Source organism: Arachis ipaensis, chromosome B06 (assembly GCF_000816755.2).
Source record: "Arachis ipaensis cultivar K30076 chromosome B06, Araip1.1, whole genome shotgun sequence".
In the NCBI taxonomy this organism is placed as follows: Eukaryota; Viridiplantae; Streptophyta; class Magnoliopsida; order Fabales; family Fabaceae; genus Arachis; species Arachis ipaensis.
The window spans coordinates 16605105-16632520 of NC_029790.2; the positions used below are offsets into that span (position 1 = coordinate 16605105).

A 27416-nucleotide genomic window follows, 5' to 3' on the forward strand; every position below is an offset into this window, starting at 1 on the left:
TGACAAAATTAAAAATTAAATAAAGTTGGAGAGACACATAGTTATCTAATAATGTGCCTTTTATAATCTTTTTCTAATAATTAATTCTATTTTCATAATTCGATTCCCACTTGTATAGTGCCTTTTAGAATTATTGATGTTTCTGTTCATATAATTGATACTTAGGTATCTCACTTGTTTAAAATATTTATAGTATATTACAACCTATAGTGATACACAAATACATGATTAATAACTAAAAATAGTAACATGTATATAATAAATCAACAGCTTGCTATTTCATTTCCAATAAAGAATGGAGTAGGTCATCATGAACTGGTGGTTGGTAACTACTATATATAGGCTTGATTTGGTAAAACTTTTTGATGAGGTGCTTGTACTTTTTAAAAGTTCAAGTTTCTTATTTTGTGTTTGATAAATTAAAAAGACCATGTGCTTGTGCTTGTGTAAATTCCGTAAAATTAGCGAATAATTAGTCAATAAATTAAATCTTAATTAGGAAAATTAAAAATACAAAACTAATATTAAAATAGGATAGAGCTCTTTAAAACGAGAATTTTGACACTAATTTTAAAAAATTTGACCCAAAATTAGACCAAATAAGCCGAACCGATTAAACCGGACCCAAATTGGACCCGTGGGTCCAACCGGACCCATCACTTAAAAAGAACACAGCATTCTTTCCCTTCGTTTCTGCATCCCCGCTGCCATTGTTGGGAGGAAGAACACCAAAGCTTCCAAACCCTCATTGAAATTTCATTTCTCAATAACTTTTGATCCGGAGTTCTGATTGACGATCCGTTTGCGACTACGCGACCGCGACGTCGAGCTCTACAAAGCCCGATACATTGTAAGGTAAGGAAATCACGTTTTCTTCCACAATTTTCTCTGTTTCAATTTCGAAAATTCAAGAGCAATTATGTTGAAATTCGGTGTTTAGGATCAAATTAACTTGGTGGACTTGTCGGGTCTTGTCCCAATTTTCTGTTGGTAAGGTGAGAATCCTAGAACTCTAGTTGATTCATTAATTTGGTATTTTGGGTATTGAATTTTGGGAATATGTTGTGATAACTATGTTGGGTGCATGTAAATATGTGATATGAGGCAATTGGAGATGTTGGAAGCTTAATTGGAAACTCGGTGAGAGTTCTAGTTGCTGGATTTTTGGTGGTTGAGGCTTACAACTTTGCCGTGTGGGGTAACTTGGATAAATACGCGGAAATCGGCCAAGGTATGGTTTAGGTTTCGCGTATTTAATATATAATGTTCTGCGAAAATTTAGGCTAGAGACCAATGTCTGGATTAGCTACGAGATGTGTCGGGCTCTGGCAAAGTAACCGACATGTGAGCTCACGGCCAGTAGGATAGACATTCATCATAATGCATATGTGTGCTTTGTTTGCTATGCTTTAATTGGGAATGCTTAATTGACTATATTTATTATTAAGCCTTTAATCGTATTAGCGCGCGAATCGAATTTTCGAAAAAACTAAGATATTTCAGTAAGTACAATAAAATAACACAAACATCAGAGACAGAGATAACATACATCATACATACTATGTATATATATATATACATATATTGTCATACGGGTTTTAAGTTAGCATACAACCCTTCACATCTGGTTACTATATTCGTGTTCAACACTCCAAGCCCTGGTCCATATAGGAAGTCCCTAAGCTGGCGCCCGAAAACTAGCCTAATCAACTATATACATCCTACTATCTCAGTGAGTCTAACCAAAAGTGAGAGACTAAACACAAAAGTTAGGCTAACACAAAAACTCTCAAAAAGTCACATATTCAGCTCTCCAGTATCCACTGTCGTCAGAGGAGGAAATCTCGATCACATCTGATGGGGAAGGAAGGAAGGGGTTCTTAGTAGGGTCGGAGGTAGTTAGTTTAGTCAGGATTACCACAGTTCAAGTGATTCACAATAAAATATACAAGAATCAAAGAAAAGTATCTAATTACCACAATTCAGAGTAGCAGTAAGGAATGCATAAACACAGAAAGACAATCACAAACAATTTCACCGCATCAAGTAGAATGCAAATGCACAACAAGGATGATACATGTCTAGTCCTATCGCAGGTAATGGGCTCATTTGTTGGTTTCAACCCGCACCCGACGCAATCCGACTCGCAAGTCAGATAAGGCATTCCAGCGGCATAACCTCTGCAAGTTTCTACTTTTTGCAGGCACTGATTCTCCAGCTGAAGTATGCCGAACATAACCTCTGCAAGTACTTGCAGGCGCTGATTCTCCAGCTGAATCATGTGCCACTTTCTCCTGGAAGCCATTCCATATACACGGGCATTCCCGTACAATTACTCACACATCAAGCCCACGGCTTAACATTTTCACATCAACACTATAACTATTTACTCTCCGTCACCCTCTTGTGACCTTTTAATTATTTCATAATCACACGTGCTGGTTTGTCTTCTCTTTTCCTTTTAAAACCAAAACTAATCCCCCTTTTATTTTTAACACAAATTCTTTAATATTTTTCAAGATGTTGTCAAACGGAATCATTCAATAAAAACTCAATTACTTTTGAAGTTCACTAAAACTTCTTCAAATAAAATCCTTGAGTCAAATTCAAAACATCAGCCCCTTTTCATTTTCAAATCAAACTTAAACATAGTACTTTTCTTAAATAATTTAAAATTATAAAATAATTCTTTTCTAAATAAATCAAACTCAGAATATATACTTTAAATAAATTAAATCCGACGTATAATTATTTTCTGAATAAATCGAAAATCAAATAATACAATTTTTTAAATCCAATCTTTTTCTTATAAATAAAATTTCAAATAAAATTCTTAAGGTTTATAACAAAATTTTGGCGGCACCTCCTCTAAAATCCGGACTCTGCCACCCTTCTCGGGTTCCATCCAAACCATTTTCTACACTCTTTTCAAATCATTTCCAATAAATCAAACCGGCAACTTTTAACATTTTCAAATTATCCTACCGTAATCCAGAAATCACAATTATCAATATAAATTCAATCGACAAATAATCACGACATCAATTCACTTATCAAATACCAATTTAACCGGTGAAAATTTACCAAAACCCTACCTTCGTACGAAATCAAAATATGCGAAGTTTCGGAGGAGCCTTCTGATCGAGCTGCTGAAGGAAAAAACGTCCAAAATTCTCCGTACTTCCTAGAACTCCAGTTGGTCAAACTCAAGGGGTAGGGGAGCTACGTCACCGTCGACTTCCACCGGACAAAAGTAACGCCAACACGTAGAAGAGGAGGATACGAACACTTTTATCGAATTAGATTTTTTATTGAAGTTACAGATCGCAAAAAATCGAAACCGGAAATTCGATGGGTTACGGTTCTCTCTCTTTCTCTCTCGGTCACCAGAAATTTGATGGGTTACGGTTCTCTCTCTTTTTCTCTCGGTCACCCTTTCCCTTTTGCATGCAATGAGTTTGAAATTGAATGATAAAGTTTTGTTGAGAAATGGATGCTTATGTGTCACCCATTTGATCTTCTGTCATATATATATATATGCATAAGCCTTTGCCTTTTTGTTTTTCTTTGATTCCTTAGTGAAACCACCGAAGGAACCTAGAAATTATAATAATGTAATAATGATGATAGTAATGAGAATAGCAATAATAATAATATAGATAATACCGGAATAATAATAATAATATATAAAATTAAATGTATATGAATTACTAATATAAATGACATTAGTAACTTAGGAACAAAAAATATTTGATGAAGTGTTAACAATTTTAAGTTCATCAAAAAATAACAATAATTAATTTTATCGGTAAAAATCGAACTTGATAATAATAATATTAATATTATTATCTAGGCTTCTTTATAATTAGAGCAAGTAAAATAAATAAATAACATAATAATAAAATTATATTACCATTTATTTTATTTCGGGATTCGAAGTCGACTAGTCAAAATAAAACTAATCGCTTTAAAATATTATTTAAAAAAAAACTCGCACTAGTGCAAAAATTAGAGTTGTTACAATGACCAACCTATCACTTGTGCTTTATGGACCGATAATATTTAAATTTTTTAATTACAAAAATTAATTAATTAATAGGTCTGAGTCATATATTAGTAAATAATTATTTTGCTTTATTTATTAAATTTGAGTAAAATTTTATCTGTTTAGATGCAGAAAAAAATGCTTTGGTATAATTGATTAGAACAAAAAAAAAGAGTGTAATTAAATAATTTTTATTACTCTCATAAAAATTCGAACAAACAAATTTAGAATATTAAATTATCGCTAGCTAGCTAGACATGTAGTAGAACACATTTTACGCACATAATTATACCTGTTTATTTTATAAGGTAAATGTTGGTAATTATTGAATATGTTCAAGTCAACTTTTCAGAGGCAAGGTGCTCTATCCATGCTCACTTTTACGAAGCTTCTATTCTTTTCACTTTTTCATGCACCGCTCTTTTGTTGAACTACCACGCACCATGTTTTCCGATACAATAAGATGACCAACCTATCACTTGTGCTCTATAAACAGGATAACATTTTAAGTTTCTTAATTACAAGAATTAATTAATTAATAGGTTAGAGTCATATATTAGTAAATAATTATTTTACTTTATTTATTAAATTTTGATTGGGTAAAATTTTACCTGCTTAAATGTAGAAAAAGATGTTTTGCTATAATTGATTAGGACAAGGAAAGAGAGTAATTGAACATTGTCGGTTACTTTCATAAAAATTCGAACAAATAATTTTAGAGTATTGAATTATTGCTAGCTAGTTAAGCATGTAGTAGAACACATTTTACGCACGTAATTATACCTGCTTATTTTATAAGGTAACTATTGGTAACTATTGAACATATTCGACTTTTTGGAGGTAAGGTGCTCCATCCATGCTCACTTTCACAAAGCTTTCATTCTTTTCACTTTTTTCTACAATGCTCTTTTGTTAAACTGTCACCATATTCTTCCGGTACAAATTTACTGATGGCCAATCTATCACTTCTGCTTTATGGGCGGGGTAATATTTTAAGTTTTTTAATTATAATAATTAATTAATTAATTCATACGAAGGAGTCATATATTAGCAAATAATTGTTTTGCTTTATTTATTAAATTTTTACTGGATAAAATTTTACCTGTTTAAATACAGAAAAAGATGCTTTGTTATAATTGATTAGGACAAGAAAGGAGTACTGTAATTGAATATTTTCTGTTATTCTCATAAAAATTTGAACAAATAAATTTAGAACATTAAATTATTGCTAGCTAACTAGGCATGTAGTAGAACACATTTTACGCAAGTAATTATATCGCTTATTTTATAAGGTAACTGTTGAACTTGTTCAAGTCTACTTTTTCGGAAGTAAGATGCTCCATCCATGCTTACTTTATTTCACGAAGCTTCCATTCTTTTCACTTTTTTTTGCATTACTCTTTTGTTGAACTGTCACTGTATTCTTCCGGTATGATCTCACTGATGGCCAATCTAGCTACCACTTGTGCTATATGGGTTGGAATAACATTTTAGGTTTCTTAATTACAAAAATTATTTAATTAATAAGTCATAGCCATATATTAACAAAAATCTGTTTTACTTTATTTATTAAATTACTATTTGGTAGAATTTTACCTGCTTAGATATAGAAGAAGATGCTTTGCTATAATTGATTAAGATAAGAAAAAAGTATAATTTAATTTTTGCTGCTTCTCTCATAAAAATTGGAACAAACAAATTTAGAGTATTAAATTATTGTTAACTAGTTAGGCATGTAGTAGAAAACATTTTACGCATGTAATTGTATTCGCTCATTCTATATATAAGGTAAAAATTCAGGTACAGTTAATTTAATGTGAAGTTGATAACTGAGAATTGATAATTAAAAATTATCAAATGACAATTTAATCAAACTCATTTAACAACTTTTAATTATTAATTTTATATAAATTTAATTGAATATGAGTTTTTACCATTATGTTGTACTATACACCTTTCTATTGTATAATTGTAGAAACAAACATATACTACTTTTTTTTTAGTTTCTACATCATTACTTTCCATATTGCATAATCTAATCTCTTTTATTAATTCGTTTTCGTTTATATACTTAAATTTTTACTATGTAATTCTATATATAAAATAAATCATATACATATAAGTTTTTTTTAGATCATCAAACAAATTAATCCAACTTCAAAATCAAGAGAAAAACTATATATATAAAATAAAACGTAGTGATCGAACATATATAAAAAATATAATTTAATAATAAAAAGTGAATCGATCCGATATCTAAGATTATAAATAATAGAAGTTGTATGGAAAAGCAGGTATCTAAAAACGAAAATGATTACTTACTTGCATTGGGTGGAGGTTTGGCAGGATTCTCGGGGAGAAGGGCTTTGGATTTATGAGTTGGATGTGGCTCCTTGGAAGACAGATTAAGCATCAAATCCACATTAGTCTGCTGAGTCTCAGTTTCAGAAAAAGGGTCTCTGAATTATGTGTGTATATATATCTCTAAGCATTAATACAAGGACGCATGCATGGAGGTCTGTTTTGTCTTTTTCATGTGTAGTGGGATTCGACAACCCCATGCATGTTGCCTGCTCTTAATTACTCTCCATTATTTTTTTTAACAAAGGAGCTCAACACAACACGGTGGAGCATAAAGAAATACAGAACGACAAAGCACAATACAGAACCAAAAACAAAAACAACAATAAAATGATCGAATCCGTTGTCATCTCCGGCATTGCCATCAACAACCAAATGGATCAACTCCACACCATTCCCTGTAGCTCAAGAAAGATCTAATCTTTACTCCTTCAACACTTGTCTGTACACTCTGGAACACTCTACTATTGCGCTCCAACCAAATGTTTCAAACAACCGCACAGAAACCTGTTAGACATTTCCTTTGCTCAGACTTGCCACCTGGTACTCTAGTCCAACTCTCAAAAAAATTTTTTCCGGTTTCCGGACTGGCCCAAGCTCTATTAGCACCCGTCAACCAAGCACACCATACCTGCCATGTTAACTCACAAGCAAAAAATAAATGATTCACTGATTCTATGTCCTTTTTGCACAACACACACACATTGTCATTATGATTAATAATGCCGAGTTTAGTCAGTCTCTCCTTCGTGTTGACCCTGCCTACTAAAACAAACCATGCAAATAGTTCAACTCTTGGAGGAACCAAACCTCTCCAGATGGAGCTAGTGAAGCTGTAACTCGTGATGTCTTCTGAGAGAGTCTCTTTCTGCAACACCTGCACAAACGATTTAGTAGAAAAAACACATTTTTTGTCAAATTTCCAGACAATTGAATTCTCTCTATCAACCGACAAACTTACAACCCGTAACCGGTCGTGGAGTTGATTGAGCAGCTCTAGCTCCCATTGGAAGAGTTCTCTCCTCCACTAGAAGTTCCACACCCACTCTAGCCCATCCTAAAACCCACAGTCCCCTATTACTGATCCTTGCTTATTTGAAACAGAGAAGAGCCTCGGAAAACATTCTTTCAAAGATCCACCTTGTAACCAAGTATCCTCCCAAAACCGGGTGCTTCGGCCGTTTTCCACCTCCATGGACAAGTCACTGATCATCATATTTCTTATATGCTGCTCCTTAATATTAAGCTGGCAGATATCTTTTCACGACCCCCCTTCCTGATGGCAACGGTTGGGTTGACAGCATCGCAGTTGGGTTCAGCTGATTACAGGAGCAAACCATCTTCTTCCAAAGTGGACAGTCCTCCTTTGAGAATCGCCACCACCACTTAAATAGGAGCGATGCATTTCTAATTAAAGCATCTCCCACCCCCGAACTTACTTCAACTGCCTCTTGCTTGCATTTACCAATATCAAGGGTCAATGGTCAATGATAACAATACATATACATACGTAATAATATGGACAACTATCTATTATATATACGTGGCTAGGAAGTAATAACTATCAGATCACACTTAACGCCACTGTTCTTTTAGATACAATTATATTCATATCAACAATGCATGAAAAAATGAATGATATTGTTTTGGAAAAGAGTGTGTGAGTTGAGTGACAAAAAGGGATAGATGACCACCAACAATAACTTCATCGGTGGAGTGTGTTCTGCGGGTGAAAAAGGATAATCTAATGAAAATGCTTTTATTAAGTGACAAGTTAGAATGCAAATCTCAACCATTAAATCAGAATAAACAATTGATGAGATTAAATTTTTTAAAATTCGTACCCTCTTAAACTAATTTGTCCTCAATTTCTATATTACTATCATATCTTCTTTCGTCTTTTTGTGTTAGTTTCTCTTTCTAATTTCATGAATGTCATTTTAAATTCTTATTAATCAAATTCTCTCGTGGGTGGTGTGAGTGGATTGCTATCTAGAGGAAAGAGGATATGAATGTTAAGTGAAAGAGACAGATACAAATAAAACACTTTAATTTTTAAAATATTAAATATATCTAAACCGTTTATTCTAATTCAATTTTGTTAGATAATTAATTAGGTATCAACATACAACCAACTATTAGTTGAATTATAAAAAAGTAGAGAAAACACCAAAAATATGTAATTTATTCTATCTCAAAAGATATATAGATTGGTGTATAATCATTCATACTTTAATTTTATTATTTGTCAATTTTATTTCTATCTCACTATCTACCATTTTGTTCTCACTATAATAATAATAATAATAATAATAATAATAATAATAATAATAATGACTTCATTAGCTTTTTGTACAAACCACTTTAATTAGAAATATATGTATGTTGTTTTTAGAAGTAGAAATATTTAAACAAATTAAAGTAAAATCAAATTAGGTATGTCTCACCAATCCACTGCCATCTTAAGTAGTTAGTATCTTTATCATTTTCATAATAATATACAACATATATATATGTCTCTATATAGCTAGTAGGTGTGTGTATTTAGGGAATAATAGAACACACATAGAGACCTAACAACTTAATTGGTTAACTTTACACAATGCTAGTTAATAGGTGTGTATTTAGGGAATAATGGAACACACATAGAGACCTAACAACTTAATTGGTTAACTTTACACAATGCTAATATAATAATCAAGTCCATTGATTTCTAAACAAAAGTGTATTATAATTTCCCATATCTGATAATTAAAGTGACTAAACCTAGCTATTTTTTTCTTTTTTCTTTTTTGTTTGAATAGTCTTACAACAATAATAATGCAATGTATATAAAAAAATTTAGTTATTGTGTATAAAAATATCATTTGATTATTTTAATTATTTTTCATTATACTACTATAAAATAATTAAATTATTTGTTTATTACATATTTAATTATTCTATTATATTAATTTTAATTATTTTAATAGTTAATTATTTAATTAAAAATATGTAAATTAATATGTATAAACAAAGACAAAATTTTGTGGAATATAACATAATTCCGTTCTTATGTATTACTTTAATACATAGTAATTATTTTAATATTTAATTTTTTTTGCATGTACATAATATTTTTAACTTACAAATATGTTTGTAATAAGCTTAAAAATTTATTTAAAAATTAATAGAAAATAATGGTAAACTCTTAATTTCGTTTGTAATCAAAATTATGTATGTTATATTTTGTAAAAACTAGTTATTTTAATAGGAATTTAAATATTAATAAAAAATAGAGTAAAGTGGATAGACTTTATAAAAAATAAAATACTTAAAATTAAGTGTAATAAGAGTTCTTTTTTTCATAATTAATGAGTTAGCCGATTTGAATTCTTCTTATCTATCTCATAGCAACTACCAATCACAGAAACGTTGTTATGCTTTTCAATTTTTTTATTTTCATGGACACCTGTGATCTATTATTTTCAACTAAACAATAATTAAGTTATTTACCAATAGCATGTGACAAAAATTAGTGTTATTTAAATGAAACAATGATCAAGTGAAACACTAACACCTTGCTACATGCTATAAATAGTTTAGTCTCTAAGTGTGTATATTCAAAATCTTTCCAACGAAAGCAGTCATATAAAAAAGTCAAAATCTGTGTTTTTGGTATTTCAGAACCTTCTTTAAGACATGGAAGCGGGTCTTTTTTGTTGCCAGAAGGTAGTGATTTTTCAGAAACTATAAGATAGAGTATGGTGACAAAAAAGATTAAAAAGTGTTGATTATTTAACACCCTCTATGATAATTGTTAATTTGTCAACTTATTTTCTCCAAATAATTTCTATCATGATGGTTGGTTATATGGAAAAACTTGCTCTTTCCAGCACAGCTATTGCTACTTTTTTTTGTGTTGTTTATGGCTTCAGTGTTATTATAAGTATTTTTTCTATTATCTCATATCATAATCTTCAAATTTTTGTTTCAAAATTAACTGTGTTTTATTATTTTGTTTTATCAAACAGTTTGGAATGTCATGTGCATTGAAAACTCTAGGTGGCCAAGCCTATGAAACAAGACAATATAAAAGATTTGGTGTTCTAGTCTACACTGCTATTGTAGCTTTGAGTCTAGCTTGTGTTCCTCTCTCTCTCTCTTTTATGGATATGCTTGGGAAAAATAATGATTTTGTGTGGTCAAGACCCTTTGATTTCACAAGAAGCTGAAAAATTTGCTGTGTGTCTTATTCCTACTTATTTGCTTATGCTACAGTTCTCACCCTCATTCGCTATTTTTTTATGCAAAGTTTGATCTTTCTTCTTGTTATGAGTTCTTACGTCACTTTATGTTCTCACATAGCTTTTTGTTGGATATTTTTTTTTCCAGTTCCAACTAGGTAATTTAGGATCAGCATTCTCTATTGGCATTTTATATTGGTTGAATGTGATTTTGCTTGGATTATATATGAAATTCTCTACTCAGTGTGAAATGACTTGTGCTCCAATCTCCATGGAACTATTCCATGACTTTGGAGAGTTCTTGTGCTACACCGTTCCATCTGCTGGAATGATTTAGTTAGTTTCTTCCTCTAGAATCTGATCTTACTATATACACACATGCGTGTGCACGTACACTTATCAATCTTTTGATTTGTTTCTATTGTGTTTGATGATCAATGCAGCCTTGAATGGTGGTCATTTGAGCTGCTCACTTTGCCTTCTGAGCTTCTACCAAATCCAGAGCTTGAAGTTTCATTTTTGTCCATATGGTAAGTAGAACTTGGTCATTGAGAATGAGAGATATTTTTATGTTCTATAATCTCAATTGAAATTGGAATAATTGTTGACAAAAATATTATTAAAAGATTTTTAAGTATTGACAAAAATATTATTAAATTAAAATAATAAAGACACATTTAAAATATTTAAAAACATGAAACAACGTTTGAAGATGTTTATTTTAATAAGTGAATAAAATATATAAATCTTTTTTCATACTTTATTATTTGATATATACCTGTATTGATAATTTCATAAATAAGTTGAATTAATTCTTTTTTTGATGTTATAAAATAAAACTTACACAACATAGATTACTAATTTTTCCTATGTATTTTTTTTATTTGCATAATTATTTTTAAACAATGAATTAAATTATATCATATGTATTTTGTGTTTTCTTTTTATTAGTTATTTTAGTTTTCGTTTTTTTTGTTATACCATTCACTTTCACTTTGGGATTAGGCATAAAATACATTAAAATGTTGAGTTTTTTTAATTTTTTTTACACTTTGAACCAATAAATTTTGCATTTTTTTGGTTTTGTTTTTTTAAAAGATAAAAATAAAAAATAAATAATATGATCTTAGTTTTTAAGAATATACATAAAAATAAACTTTTAAAAATCACACTGGTTGCCAACCTTTGTATTGGTAGATACATTATCAGTCTTCTAAGTTCTAAGCATATGTACACAACACTAGTTTATAATTTTTATGGGTCTATATATAACAATTTTCTACCTCTTTGATAGTTTTTAAATCAGTTACATTGAGTAACATTTATAAATTGGTTGATGTTTTTTTTTTAATTTTTTTTATTGGAGTTGTCAATTATTTATTAAATTGTAATTAGATAATTAATTTTAACTTTGTAGATTTTACTTAGTAGATAATTAGTTTTAATTAGATAAATCGGTTGATGCTTTTTTTTAAAAATTTTTTTAACTGAAGTTAGCAATTATTACTTTTAATATAATTTTTTTAAATGTGAATTTTTACGTATTTTTGCTAATAATTTTATATAATATTTTTTTATTCTCTTATTTTAAATTTGTTATAGCATGTAATGCTTTCCATTACTGATTTTATAACTCATTCTTTTTAGCACCACTCTTTTCAGAGATTCTAACATTTTATAACATTTGTTATCATTATTATGACTTCAAATATTGCATAGTGTCTATATGCATATAAATTACATGTTTTAAAAAATATGAATAGTTAAGAAGACATTAATATTTTTAAGAGATTTAACATTAATTTAAAAAGACAAAACTACCATTATAGTATTAATTAAGAATTTTCGACTCTATTATAAATTAGAAATTTGATTTTGATTCTAAAAATATTAAATTACCCTATTGATTAGTTTTTAAAACACTAATATGTTAGAATTAATTCACGGACCTTCGTATCCACAATGCATTACCCAGCTAATAATTTTTCATGCACTCACCTAACAGTCCACACATGACTAACAATTAAAAAGCCCACAAAATTATCAACCCGTTAGCTTAGCACAAAGCCGCAAACAAGCCTTCATCAAACACCTCTGCAACACATGTGCAGCGTCTGACAGCATTTCTTAGCATTTGCACGTGTCGCATTCACCTTTATTTAGAGAAAATATTGTACATATTACTTTGTACCGTAGTAATCTCCTTGAAATTATTACTCATAGTTCAATATTCATATTCATATCCATTCCAAACTAGGGCTAATTTTTTTGCATATGACACACACTTTGGTGTTACGCCCAGTTATGGATCGTAGGGGGGATTAACACTGTTGTGACGGCTGTTAACTGATGGAGGAAAATCGGACGGTTCGATTTCTTGTATGGGAGAGGGGACACAAATCGGACCGTCCGATTTGTGGTGCAAGGATAGCTGGGTACAAAGAAATTGGACCCAGCGATTTCATGCACGCATGATGAATTTGATTTGGGCCAAGCAAATTGGACCCATCGATTTTAAGGCCTCTGACCAAAAATCTGAAAGGATCTTAAATCAAACCCACCGATTTGTTGGAGTGACCAAGAAAGCGGTCAGACCGTCCGATTTCTGATGTGTGTATATATATATATATATTTCCAAATCCAGATTGAGCATCCACTTCATCTTCTTCCTCCTCTCTTGTTCTCCGAATTGCTGCAGACCGTCTTACTCTTTCTCTTCTTCTCTATTATCATGGATGATAGAGTATGATTAAAGGTGTATTATCATGGCCAAATTTTATTACAAATATCAGAAGGAGTAAAATTTGTGTGTAAAAATTCATTAGATATTATTCCATTCACACTGTCATTTGAAGAATTAAAAGGTGTCATTTGTGAGAAGATGGATTCTCAAATATCTAGGAGAGTGGCATGTATTCTGTACAGATATCCTATATTTGTGTTTGGTGGGTTCGTACAATTTCAGACGAACTACGTGACCGATGAAGCGAGCATGCAAGAAATATTTTCAGTATATCGTGAAAGTTGGTCTCGAATATCGTTCATCGAATTATATATTGAGTTCGAGCAATCTGCAGCCGACCGAGATATTGAGTTGGAAGATTACAACAGTGATAGTGAAAAAGAGTTTGAAAGTAACTACGAGGTCGTTCATTCGGGTGTAGACGAAGATCATGCTGACGATGCTATGGTGGTAGATGTGGCGGATGTGGCAAATGCACTAGCAAACCAGTAGCCATTTGAGGAGCCGACTTTCATGCGGTCGTTAGATTTGGAGGCCATGCATGCACCGGAATTTCCTGAATATGTAAATGCAGGTACGTCATCATTTTAAATTAAGATTTGTTAAAGCATGATTTGTGCATGGGTTTTGAGTTTAGGACAAATAATTAAGACAACGGTAAATAGGCAAAATATAACATATAATTAGTAATTGTTTAATGTTTAATTATCAAGTAAACATGTATGCTGAGATATTTAGTATTTTCCATCATTGTTACTAAAACTGGATCGGACCGGCCGGTTTGATCGAAAAACCAATGAACTGGTTTGGATCGGTCGGTTCGACCAAAAAACTGATGAACCGGATCTTAGACCGGTCCGGTCCGATGATGAGACTGCACAAGGAAATGAACCGGTACGAATCGATCTGATCTGGAGTGAACCGGTTAAAATCGGTCAAACTCGGTAAAATTAACAAAATACTTATTGTTCCTGTTTCATATTATTTTAAAATAGCTAGATATATTTAAAATGCTAGTGAAAATTTGACTATGGATTGTTTTTTATTTACATAGGACCGGGTCAATCGGTTCAAGTACTGATCCACCGGTTGAACCAGTTATCCACCAGTTGAACCAGTGATCCACCGATTGAACCAGTGATCTACTGGTTGAACTAATGATCCCTCGATTGAACCAGTGAGCTACCGGTTTGATCACCGGTTCGATTTTGATAACTATGTTTTCCATTTTTGTGTGATTATTAGTTTATTAGACTATTAGTTCTGACAACTATAAAATTTGTGATGTGATTGCAGGGGAGCTTCCCGTTATGCTAGATGGTGAATTTACCGTGGGCATGGAATTCAGTTCTAGGGAGGCAGTAATTAAGGCGATGAAAGATTATACTATTCACAGAGGTGTAGATTATCGGGTGCATGAGTCAGAACCGACGACATTCTATGCTAAATGCACCCAGTATGGCGCATGATGTGATTGGCTTATCAGGGTGAGCAAAATGTCCAGAAAGTACTGTTCAGGGATAAGCAGGTACAATGGTAGTCACACCTGTACTAGGGCCACCATTTCTCAATATCATTCGAAGCTAGATTCCAACACAATTGTAGAAGCAATAAAGCCGTTGGTAGAAGTTGACCCATCTTTAAAGGTGAAATCGGTAATTGCGGAAGTACAGTCAAAGTTTAACTACACCATAAGTTAAAGTTTCAAAGGTTGGGAAGCTTCGTATGAAGCCTTGCCGATATGGTTTGAGGCCATGTGTCACAAGGAGCCATCCGCAGTCGTTCATTTTGAAACAATGCCTGCGTATCAGGGAGATGACTTGGTTCCTAATATTCGTGTATTACACCGAGTCTTCTGGAGTTATTACCCTTGTATTAGAGCATTCAGACATTGCAAGCCAATAGTGCAGGTAGATGGAACTCATTTGTATGGAAAATACAATGGTTGTTTGTTGGTTGCAGTTTCGCAGGATGACAACAACAACATCGTGCCTATTGCATTTGCGATAGTTGAGTGAGAGACATCTGAGGCTTGGCACTTTTTTCTTAGTAACTTGCGACAGCATGTTGTGACACGTGATGGAGTGGGCCTTATCTCCGATCAGCACGATTCCATTGGGTCAGCTATTGCTCGCAGTAACGGAGCTTGGTCTCCTCCAAGAGCATTCCACATGTTTTGCATCAGACATATAGAGTCCAACCTTTTGAGGGAGTTCAAGGCTCCGTATCTGCAGAAGCTTATCGTCAGCATCGGTATGATAGTTACGATTACAGATACTATTGAACCCAGTTATTATGATGAACGTTATTTATAGTGGGTCTTTTTTTTATTGACAGGATACTCGCGAACAGTTCGCGAGTACGAGACACGTTATCAGTGTTTACGCGAGCGGGGTGAGGCTTATACCAACTGGTTAGATCGGATTCCACATGAGAAGTATGCTTTAGCATTTGATGGGGGATATCGATGGGGTCATACGACCACTAATCTAGTGGAATGAATCAACTCAGTACTGAAAGGGGCTCGAAATCTTCCAGTCACTGCACTTGTTAAGGCAACGTTTTATAGGCTTAATGAATTGTTCACCCGAAAAAAAGCCGAGGCTGAGGCTCAAATTAATGCAGGACATGTGTTCTCTGAGCTTATAACCACCAAACTGCATGCAAATCAGTGGGCAGTGGGTAACATCCAAGTTAGTTGCTTTGACCGACAAAATAAGGTATTTGAAGTGCGTGAGTGTCCAAGTGGTGTGGAGTATGCAGTGGACTTCCGTCGACAACGGTGTGACCGTGGTAAATTCCAGGTCAACCGGCTTCCGTGTCGACATGTGTTTGCTTATTGTGCGAACCAGCGGCTGGATTGGCAACTATATGTACATGATGTCTACAAAATGAACCAAGTTTGATGAGTTTACAGGGCTAGGTTTAGGGCTTTAGGCCATCGGAATACGACGTGAATGTCCACTCTGTATGATCCCCCTCGTGGCATCATCACTCCTACTCGAGTAAACAGAAAGTCTACCTCCGAAATTACCAGAGGAAGTGAGCTGTCGAGGTCTCGTATCCAATGACAATCTACCTGGAGCAATCCCACTCGGCTGGGCCCTCTGGTCGGTGGGAATGGCTCCGTAACCGGGATGTGAATAACCTGGCACAGGAGCCATGAATCCAAGCAGCTGGCTAAACGACCTATGCATCTGATTCTTGATGCGGGACACTCCAATACTGTTGATGTACTGGATATGGTGGTGTGAAATAATCTGCAGACTGTGTGTCAGGGATGTATGGTGTGAACTTCTCAGGCTCTTACTGTGCCTGTGTTTGTGTGGGGGGGGGTGGCGGTTGCGGAGGCGATAGTGGTGGCGGTGGTTGTACTTGTTGATCATCCTGATTATGCATAGGATCACCGTCCTGATTCTCCGACGGTTCGAGATCTGACAGGCGCAAGTGGTCACCATATGTACCTCGGTACCAATGCAAGTAGATTTCTAGCTGATGTTGTGAGGGAACCATGTGCTCGACAAGAACATGACTATACCGATTCGTCCAATGCATAACTGATGCACCACTATTTTGTGGCACATCTTTGCTTAATTGAGTGGATTTTATCCACTATTCTCACACTTATTCATTGAATTCACATGTTTTACATTTTCCTTCCTAATTTTGTGCTATGATTGAAAACTTGCTTCTTTGGCCTTAAATTTGCTAATTTTAATTCTCTCTTATTACCATTCGATGTCGTGATATGTGTGTTAAGTGATTTCAGGGTTTATAGGGCAGGAATGGCTTAGAGGATGGAAAGGAAGCATGCAAAGGTGGAAGGAATACAAGAAATTGAAGGAATCGCTAAGCTGTCAACCCTGACCTCTTCGTACTAAATCAACCATAACTTGAGCTACAGAGGTCCAAATGAGGCGATTTTAGTGGCGTTGAAAAGCTAACATCTGGGGCTTCAAAATGATATGCAATTTGCCATAGTTGCCATGCAGTTAAGCGACACACACGCGTGCATCACGCGTACGCGTGACCCTGCGAAATTTCAGCGACGCGTACGCGTGGACAACGTGTACGCGTGACAGAGCCACTTGCTGGACGTATCAGAAATCGCTGAGGGCAATTTTTGGGTTATTTTTGGCCCAGTTTCAAGTCCGAAAAACACAGATTAGAGGCTGCAGAGTGGGGGAATCAGATTAATTCATTCACACAACTTTCATTCAAATAATTTGAGGTTTTAGATGTAGTTTCTAGAGAGAGAGAGGCTCTCTCCTCTCTCTAGGTTTTAGGATTCTTAGGTTTAGCTATTCTCAATTTCAGATTTCTATCCTAGTTTAATTAGTTTCTCTTCTACTCTTAATTGTTCTAGCTTTCAAGTTTATTTATTTCTCTTGTTGATTTGTTTATTTCCCCAATTTAGTTTATGAATTCTCATGTTAGATTTGATTTTCTATTTAATGCAATTTGAGGTATTTCATATTTATTGCTTCTTCCTTTATTTGTCATCATTGATGCTTGCAATTGGTTGTTTAGGTTTTATTATCTCTTATTAATTTCTATTTTTTATGTTATGCCTTCCAAGTATTTGACAAAATACTTGGTTGGATTTTAGTGTAGATTTCTCTCCTTTTGGCTTTGGTTGAGTAATTGAAAACTCTTGAGTTATCAAACTCCTTTGTGACTTTCCTTCATGGTTAGAGGTTAACTAAGTGGGAGTGATGGACAATTCTCATCACAATTGATAAGGATAACTAGGATAGGACTTCTAATTTTCATACCTTGCCAAGAGTTTTCTTAATTATTATTTTATTTCCTTGTTATTTACATTCCTTGTTCCACATTTCAAAAACACAAAAAGATACAATCCCATAACCAATAGTAACATACTTCCCTGCAATTTCTTGAGAGACGACTCGAGGTTTGAATACTTCAGTTATTATTTTTATAGGGGTTTGTTGCTTGTGACAAACAATTTTTTGCATGAAAGGATTCTTTGTTGGTTTAGAAACTATACTAGCAATGAGAATTCATTGAGGAATTCTAAATCGTCAAAAATCCGTTCATCAAAATGGCGCCATTGCCAAGAAATTGCAAATGTGTGCCTTATTATTGATCATTGTAAATATTGTGAATAATTTTGTTTTTTCGTTTCTTTGTTAGTTGTTTCTAGTTTTAGGAGTTTAGTCTCATTATTCTCTTATTAGTTTTTGTTTTTACTTGCTACTATGAATTCTCATCCCTTTGGCTATGAGTCTGGTTCAAATTATGTTGTAGGAAATGGAAGCTATAATGAGAACATGCATCAAGGATGGAACAATCAAAGGTAGGAGGAGCCTCAAGCATATGCCCAACCTTCTCGGCAACAACCTCCTCCAGTCTCATATAGGTATAACTCCAATCCTAATGCATATCAATCTAATGGATGTGGTAGTCCTTATTGTACTTGTCAACAACCACCACCATACGCCTATGAACCCCCGCCTCAACATAGTTTTGAACCACCATACTCACAAGTCTCTTACTACCAAACACCCTCATATGATCCTAACCCATATCCACCATATCAACCACCCTATGAGCCATATGAACCATACATAGAACCACCCCAATTCCAACCCAATTACTCCCAAGAACCACCACTTCCATATACACCATGTCCACGTCCATCAACCCAAGAGCCATATGATCCTAATCATGCAATCCGAGCGGAACAAGAATCAAAGGATCGTCTCAAGAAAACAATGGATCGATTTCAAGAAACCATTCATCAATTGGAGCGAGTGGTATGCCGAAGATCACACGAAGCTCTTATGGCTAAAGAATCTCAACTTAAGAACAAGGAACTGAAGTGTCTTGTGCAACAAGTGGAAAAGATGGAGAGTGATGAACCACCACATCCTTATTATGATGAACCACCCTCTTATCATGAACCTTTTCTCCTAAGTAATGAGCCCTCATATCCACCTCAATCTTCAATGCATGACACTCTTGGTGTTCTTTTTCAAGGGCAAAGAGAGATGAAAAGGGAAGTACTAGAATTCACGGCTGCATTGACCGAGGTAGTAAATCGATTAGCTTCCCAATATTTGGACACTCAAAGTACTCCCATGGCTACATGTCGAGAATCAATAGAAGAGCGTAGCATGAAGGAGACACTAAAAACTCTGGTAGACAATGAGGAATGTGATTTTGTATTAGAACAAGTGGAAGAAGCCGTAATAGTTGAAGAGGAAGAAGTGGTTGAAGACTTAGGAGATGCTGAACCTCCATGGGAATCAAGAGTTGTAGAGTATTCCTCCAAGAAGATTGAAATTGATGTCAAGGAGGCTAGTGCACACCCTCCGTGGCATGTTCCTTATGAAGAATTGGATGGGATAGATCAAGAAACAAGTTCCCTTGGAGATGAAATTGAAGAACCTTCCCCCGATGAAATTGAAAGCAACATTGAGGTAGATTTCTCTCAACCTCATGGTTATGATGTGAGTGACGGAGAAGAGTTTGATGAACTTGGTGAGGAAGAGCTTGAAGGTGAAAAATCTTCTCAAAGGGTGGAAGTCCTTTGGAAGGGTTGGACAGGAGTTGAACATGCTTTGTCAAGATCATTGGAAACTTCTCTACCTAGGTGGCCGTCTACTCCTTCACTTGAGTGGGTAAAACTTACCTCTATTTGCCTCCCTATCCCACTTGAGTATGGTATTCTTGAAACGGATGGCCAACTTAGGAGTCTTTGTGGCATTAAGCGTAAGAGAAGAATGTTTAGTGGTTGGAGTTGCAAATCAAGGCTCATCAAGGTCGATACTTCAAGAGCTAGATGCAAGGGTGGAACTAGTGAACATTTGGTTGGATCTAAGAGAAGAGTTTAGTATTGCATTGAGAATTCGGACTGCTTGCCACCCGGTTGGGACAATGGTGATCCACGTCAAGACGGGTGTAGAAACAAGATTTGGGATCCGGGCATACAAGAGGATCAATTTTGGGAGCTCAAAGCTTGTGAAGAACTCCATCAAAGCTTGGGGAATTTACTTGGAATAGATAGAGCTTATTGGAAGTCCAAGCGTTGGTGGTAGTTTCAAGATGAGTTCAAGCACAAGTCACCATGACAAGGAACCCACCAAATATCCAACTTAAGGAAAATAACTAAAAGTGCTAGGTGGGAGACAACCCACCATGGTATGATCGTCCCTTTCCATTCCTAGTTTTATTTTATTTTGTTTTTTCTAGTGTTCATTCATAATTTCTGCATAATCATCTGCATAAAAAAAAAGAAAGGAATCGACGCGCACGCGTCGTGTGTGACTGCGCAATAAAGAGAAAACGGATAGAGGGTTGTACTGGAACGACGCGGGAGGGGTGCCTGGCACACAAGCCAACCTACGCGTACGCGTGCTGCACGCGTACGCGTTCCTTGCATTTTTGCCAATCCACGCATAAGCATCCTTGATGCGTATGCGTGGGATTGCCAATCGGCGTGAAAGAGTGCTTGAACAGAAAGTTGTGATGCCATGGTGCTGGAGCTGCGCAGGTTCTCACGCGTACGCGTAACCGACGCTTGCACGTTGGTGTTCATTTTCGGCAACCCACGCGTACGCGTAGGTGATGCGTACGCGTCGCATGGCTAATGTAGTTCTCACGCGCACGCGTGACTTGCACGCGCACATCGCGTCCCGTTTCTCATTCCCTTCTCCTTTCTCCTTCTTTCTTCCCCCTTTCTTCCTTACTTCTTCTTCCTTTCTTTAACTTCTCATCTTTATTCTCTTTCATTCTCTTTTACTTCATTCATATCTTCATTTATTGCATTTTAACTTTGTGCATGTTTATATTTTCTCTTCTAAGTTCATTATGTTTTCGTTGGTGTTAAATGTTCTTATTCAACTGTTGTATCTTTTCTGGTATTATTTTGGTGCTCAGTGACTTGTTCTATTCTGATTGGGTAATATTATTTAAGTCAATGATAATCTTCTATGACACTTGTATTCCCTTTGCATTGATATGAATTTCTATTGTCTTTCATGACCCGCTCTCTCCCCCATTATTGCAATTTTTGCACTATTGATATGCCATTTGCTTCTACTGTTTTCCTCACTTGCATATTTTAGCTACCATGTAGCTGAGACCCTCCTTATTTTACATTAACCCACTCATATTTTATTTATTTTCTTATCTTTATTTTTGGGTTACTTTTCTTCCTTTTTCTCTTCTTTCAGGATGGCCACCGAAGAAGGGAAAGGAAAAGCTTCTCAATGGGGCAACCGACGAGTTAATCTGCACAATATTTGGAGAAAAGCGTCAGTTGTAGCAGCCCGTCCATTTGCACATCTTAGCATGCACCGAGGACGGTGCAATCTTTAAGTGTGGGGAGGTCGATACCGACTTCCGTGGGTTAGTTATTTCCTATTTCAACACCAATGTTTAATTTTCCTTGTTAAATTAGTTGTTTCATTTGCATGTTTGATTGCATGTTTGTTAATTTTGTGCATGTTCTTCTACCACTACTTGGTTGGAGTGATAAGTTCTTTTTCAAAGACCCTTTTTTATAGCATTTTACTAATTTAAATTAAAACTTTTTGTTAAGCTTGTTTGAAGATTTTAATTTAGAACATGGTTTATAGCTAAGAACACACAACCTGTGAGATTTTGAGCTTAATTATATGGTTACATTATTTAACCATAAATTTTATTCTTGTGTGTTTTCTTCTCTATGATTTCAATCTATGGTTTGTTCCATTCTATATGTCCATTGTTTAGTGTATATTCATGCATATATATGATTGAGGCCATCATTTGTTATTAGCTCACTTATCCCAAATAGCCTACCATTTCAATTACCTTTGTTTGCCACTTTGAGCCTTTTAATCCTCATTTGTTCTGTATTTTACCACATCACTAGCCTTAAGCAGAAAAATAATTAATTATCTCATTTGAATCTTTGGTTAGCTTAAGATAGAGATTATGTATCAACTAAGTGTGGGAGAATTGTGGGAACTTGGGTTGATGAGAATATGTTATGTTTTATTGACAAAAATATTAGGAATTTAGGTGCTTACTCATGTGAAAATTGAAAAACCATATGCATTGATATATTATGATTTCATTTATATATATAAATAAATAAATAAATAAATAAAATAAAAAAAATAAAAAATAAAAAATAAAAAAAAGCCAAAAATACTTATGAATAGGGGATAAAATTACCCCAATGTTAAGTCCAATAAAAAGATCAATGCATATGTGGTGGAATTAAAAATTGATACATAAGTATGTGATGAAAAAAGTGGGATTTTTGGTAGCTAGACATGATTTTAGAGTTATATAGAGTGTGTGTATGTTAGGTGAGAACTTAGGTTAGTCAAAGATTCAAAGTATAGCTCACTTGGCCATACATATATCCTCACCCTTACCTTAGCCCCATTATAACCTTGAAAAGACCTCATGATGTTTGCATTTGTACACTAAATATTTGTTGATTGGTTAGATGAAGAACAAAATTTTAGAAAGCATGACTAGAGAAGATAGAGTGGATTAACCCTACACACTTGAGCAATTAGAGTGCATATACACTTCCAATGAGGGTTCAATGCTTGATTCTGTGTTCCCGGTTTTCATGAGCTATCTTCTTGCAAGTTTACTTGTACTTTATTTTGTGATTTGAATTAGTGAGACCCAGTTCATATTTATTCTTGGAGAATTTATTTACTTTTAAACAAAGTAGGTAAAAACATTTTGCATGTAGTTGCATTCATATAGATAGGTTGCATTTCATACTTTCTACCATTCCTCTTCACTCTTATAGTTTCTCTTGAGCTTAGCATGAGGACATGCTAATGTTTAAGTGTGAGGAGATTTGATGTACCACTATTTCGTGGCACATCTTGTGCTTAATTGAGTGGATTTTATCCACTATTCTCACACTTATTCATTGAATTCGCATGTTTTACATTTTCCTTCCTAATTTTGTGCTATGATTGAAAACTTGCTTCTTTGGCCTTAAATTTGCTAATTTTAATTCTCTCTTATTACCATTCGATGCCATGATATGTGTGTTAAGTGATTTTAGGGTTTATAGGGCAGGAATGGCTTAGAGGATGGAAAGGAAACATGCAAAAGTGGAAGGAATACAAGAAATTAAAGGAATCGCTAAGCTGTCAACCCTGAACTCTTCGTACTAAATCGACCATAACTTGAGCTACAGAGGTCCAAATGAGGCGGTTTTAGTGGCGTTGGAAAGCTAACATCCGGGGCTTCAAAATAATATGCAATTTGCTATAGTTGCCATGCAGTTAAGCGATGCGCACACGTGCATCACGCGTACGCGTGACAGAGCCACTTGCTGGACGTATCAGAAATTGCTGGGGGCAATTTTTGGGCTATTTTTGGCCCAGTTTCAAGCCCAAAAAACACATATTAGAGGCTGCAGAGTGGGAGAATCAGATTAATTCATTCACACAACTTTCATTCAAATAATTTGAGGTTTTAGATGTAGTTTCTAGAGAGAGAGAGGCTCTCTCCTCTCTCTATATTTTAGGATTATTAGGTTTAGCTATTCTCAATTTCATATTTCTATCCTAGTTTAATTAGTTTCTCTTCTACTCTTAATTGTTCTAGCTTTCTAGTTTATTTATTTCTCTTGTTGATTTGTTTATTTCTCCAATTTAGTTTATGAATTCTCATGTTAGATTTGATTTTTTATTTAATGCAATTTGAGGTATTTCATGTTTATTGCTTCTTCCTTTATTTGTCATCATTGATGCTTGCAATTGGTTGTTTAGGTTTTATTATCTCTTATTAATTTCTATGTTTTTATGTTATGCCTTCTAAGTGTTTGACAAAATGCTTGGTTGGATTTTAGTGTAGATTTCTCTCCTTTTGGCTTTGGTTGAGTAATTGGAGACTCTTGAGTTATCAAACTCCTTTGTTGTTTGATAATTAAAATTTGCTAGTTGATTTGAATCCCTCTAAAGCTAGTCTTTCCTTAGGAGTTAACTAGGACTTGAGGAATCAAATTAATTTATCTACTTGACTTTCCTTCATGGTTAGAGGTTAACTAAGTAGGAGCGATGGACAATTCTCATCACAATTGATAAGGATAACTAGGATAGGACTTCTAATTTTCATACCTTGCCAAGAGTTTTCTTAATTATTATTTTATTTCCTTGTTATTTACATTCCTTGTTCCACATTTCAAAAACCCAAAAAGATACAATCCCATAACTAATAGTAACATACTTCCCTGCAATTCCTTGAGAGACGACCCCAAATTTGAATACTTCGGTTATTATTTTTATAGGGGTTTGTTGCTTGTGACAAACAATTTTTTGCATGAAAGGATTATTTGATGGTTTAGAAACTATACTAGCAACGAGAATTCATTGAGAAATTTTAAACCGTCAAAAATCCTTTTATCAATAACCCAGAATGAGTGGTTTCCAAACCAATCTTGATTCTTAGGACCTGTCAGAACTTTGCCGTGTGCTTCACCTAGATCCCGCTCTTGATGAGGAACGCCCTGAGTCAAGCCAAATTGCCTCCTCAGTCTATCAGATGCATGCCACTCAATGCATTCAAAAGATATAAGCAGAACTGTGGCACTCCAAATAGCCGAATGCTGACGGATGTCAGGAGGAATCACGTCTGGATCGATCCGACCAATTGCATAAGCCTCCCAAACAAACTGCACACATTATTCAAGTAAAAGAGGATTACACACTGAATAATAATACGGCTAAACTAAAACAACTACTTGTTTGTTACAACAAACCTGTCCTTCTTGCAGACCATTTAGTGCTCTCCTAAAGTCTGCAAGGGTAGGAAATCTGTAAGGCCAATTCTCACGCTCCCAGTTACGCCACCTGACATCAGACAATTCGTTAAGTAACATTTATCAATCAATTTTAGAATACACTATTTCAAAGCATTTAGTAATCAAATTTACCTATTTGTAATTGGAAAGATTCGAGGATTGCCAGGAATCGGCGCAATGAATGGTAGACGGATCCAAGCCCAGGTAAGCAACAATGTCAGTGGACCATCATTCTCCTTACAGTCGACACGAGTTGCCCTACACAACGCTCTATACAGGTGTGCCAGGCATGCTGATCCCCAACTGAACTGTATGATCCCGCCAAAGTTACGGAGTAAAGGCAGAAACTTCCAATGCACCCCTGTCCCAGACTTATCTCCAAACACGATGGTTCCAAACAATAACATTATGTGGCACTTCACGTACCTCTGAATCTGAATATCATTAACCAAGACTAAACGATCTTTCAATCCTCGAAACCACGTCAACTTGATGAAACTTCCCCTACAGTCTGCCTTCCTAGGTGCAACACCAAAATGATCCAAGCATTCACCATCTAATGCCTCAAAACTACTGAGTGTCGGTCCTGTAACTGGCAGACCATTCATCGGAAGACCAAGAATTAACGCCACGTCCTCCAACATCACGACACACTCACCAACTGGAAAATGGAATGTGTGAGTCTCAGGGCGCCATCTCTCTATCAGAGCATTAACCAATGCCGACTGACATTGGACAACTCCAATCTGTGAAACATTATAAAAGCCGATGTCCCGTAAATGCCCCTCCACTATTGGATTGTACCGATCCGGCGGCATATAGTGGTCACATTGCAACATCTGTAAACCCTACAAAATGTAGCAATAGACCACATTAAACAAATGTAACATTTTTTAATTAACAAATTAAATTTGTATAGCAACAACAACAACAACAACAACAACAACAACAACAACAATAATAATAATAATAATAACCTCAAATTACTATTCTATTCTACTCTAACAACACACAATAATAAATCCTTAATAAATAATTAATCCTTTATTGAATATTTATATGACGCTCATAACAAAGTCGCAAACAAGCCTTCACCAAACACCTCTGCAACACCTGTGCAGCATCTGACAACATTTCTCAGCATTTGCACGTGTCTCATTCACCTTTATTTAGAGGAAATATCTATACATATTGCTCTGTACCGTAGTAATCTCCCCTCCCCTTGAAATTATTATTCATAGTTCAATATTCATATTCATATCCATTCCATATTAGTTGTGCTAATTTTGTTTAAATGTTGAAATTTTTCTGGCTAGTTACTCAATCACCACAACAATCTATACAATACCAGAAGCAATTGGCTCAGTAGCAAGGTTTTATTTTTATTATCATATACATATTATTTTATATTAATTACATATTTTTTTGTCATTAAATTTTGTTATTTTTTGTGATTTTTTTAGCACTAGAATTTCAGATGCATTGGGAACTGGAAATTCAAGAGAAGTACGAATGGTGGTCATAGCTGCCATAACTCTTGCAGACTTACAGGCTCTTCTAGTGAGCTCAACCATTTTTAGATGCCAAAAAATTTTAAGCTATTTTTTTAGCTATGAACAAGATGTGTTAGATTATGTCACAAATATGATTTCCATAATATGTGTCTCTATTATATTAGACACTTTACATGGTACCTTTTCAGGTTGATAATTTTTTTTTCTCTTAGCATTATTATTTAATGCACAATTTATGTCTTTCTATGAATTGTAACACTTAGTCATGTTAATATATAGGTATTGCTATAGGATGTGGTTGGTAAAAGTTAAGAACATATGTGAACCTTGGAGCTTATTATATTTTGGGAATTCCAGTTGCTATTATATTGAGTTTTTGTGTACAGTTGAGAGTTAAAAATTTGTGGATTGGAATAATAAGTGGTACTTTTTGCAAAGTAATTTTGCTTTCTCTACTCATTATAATAAGTACAAATTGAAAAAAAACAGGTTTGTCCTTATTTTTCTAGTTTTTAGAGTCTGTTTAGTTGATTGGCTTCTTTTCTACTATTTAGAATGTTAGAAAAAACATATTTTACTTGTTACTTCATGCTATATTTTTTTTTGAATTGCAGGCAATAAAGGCAAAAGAAAAGATATTTGAAGAAAGATCTTCTATAAAACATGCATTAGTGTGAGAGATTAGATTTAAATATTTAAGATGATATTTATTATGAATATGTATTAGTATGAG

General features: G+C 34.4%; 1 protein-coding gene across 4 annotated transcripts; it reads left to right on the forward strand.

Moving 5' to 3' along the window:
• On the forward strand, positions 689-27416 carry LOC107645752 (protein DETOXIFICATION 12-like). 4 transcript variants are annotated; one of them, XM_021104141.1, is made up of 7 exons: positions 689-855; positions 941-995; positions 1105-1231; positions 10781-10968; positions 11076-11162; positions 26486-26542; positions 26633-27416. In XM_021104141.1, the coding sequence occupies exons 4-7, from the start codon at positions 10859-10861 to the stop codon at positions 26874-26876; spliced, it is 498 nt and encodes a 165-aa protein (XP_020959800.1). In that variant the 5' UTR covers positions 689-855; positions 941-995; positions 1105-1231; positions 10781-10858; the 3' UTR covers positions 26877-27416. The 4 variants fall into 4 exon arrangements, 2 of the variants coding, with proteins under 2 accessions (XP_020959800.1, XP_020959801.1); XM_021104142.1 differs by having other exon boundaries at positions 941-990; XR_002348401.1 differs by lacking the exons at positions 10781-10968; positions 11076-11162; positions 26486-26542; positions 26633-27416 and adding an exon at positions 2204-2458.

Bases quoted from the DNA above. Each gene is read 5' to 3' on its own strand.
- LOC107645752 (XM_021104141.1), top strand. From the start codon at position 10,859: ATGAAATTCTCTACTCAGTGTGAAATGACTTGTGCTCCAATCTCCATG. The intron at 11,163-26,485 runs GTAAGTAGAACT...TTTTCTGGCTAG, and splicing joins GTTTCATTTTTGTCCATATG to TTACTCAATCACCACAACAA. The intron at 26,543-26,632 runs GTTTTATTTTTA...TGATTTTTTTAG, and splicing joins GCAATTGGCTCAGTAGCAAG to CACTAGAATTTCAGATGCAT.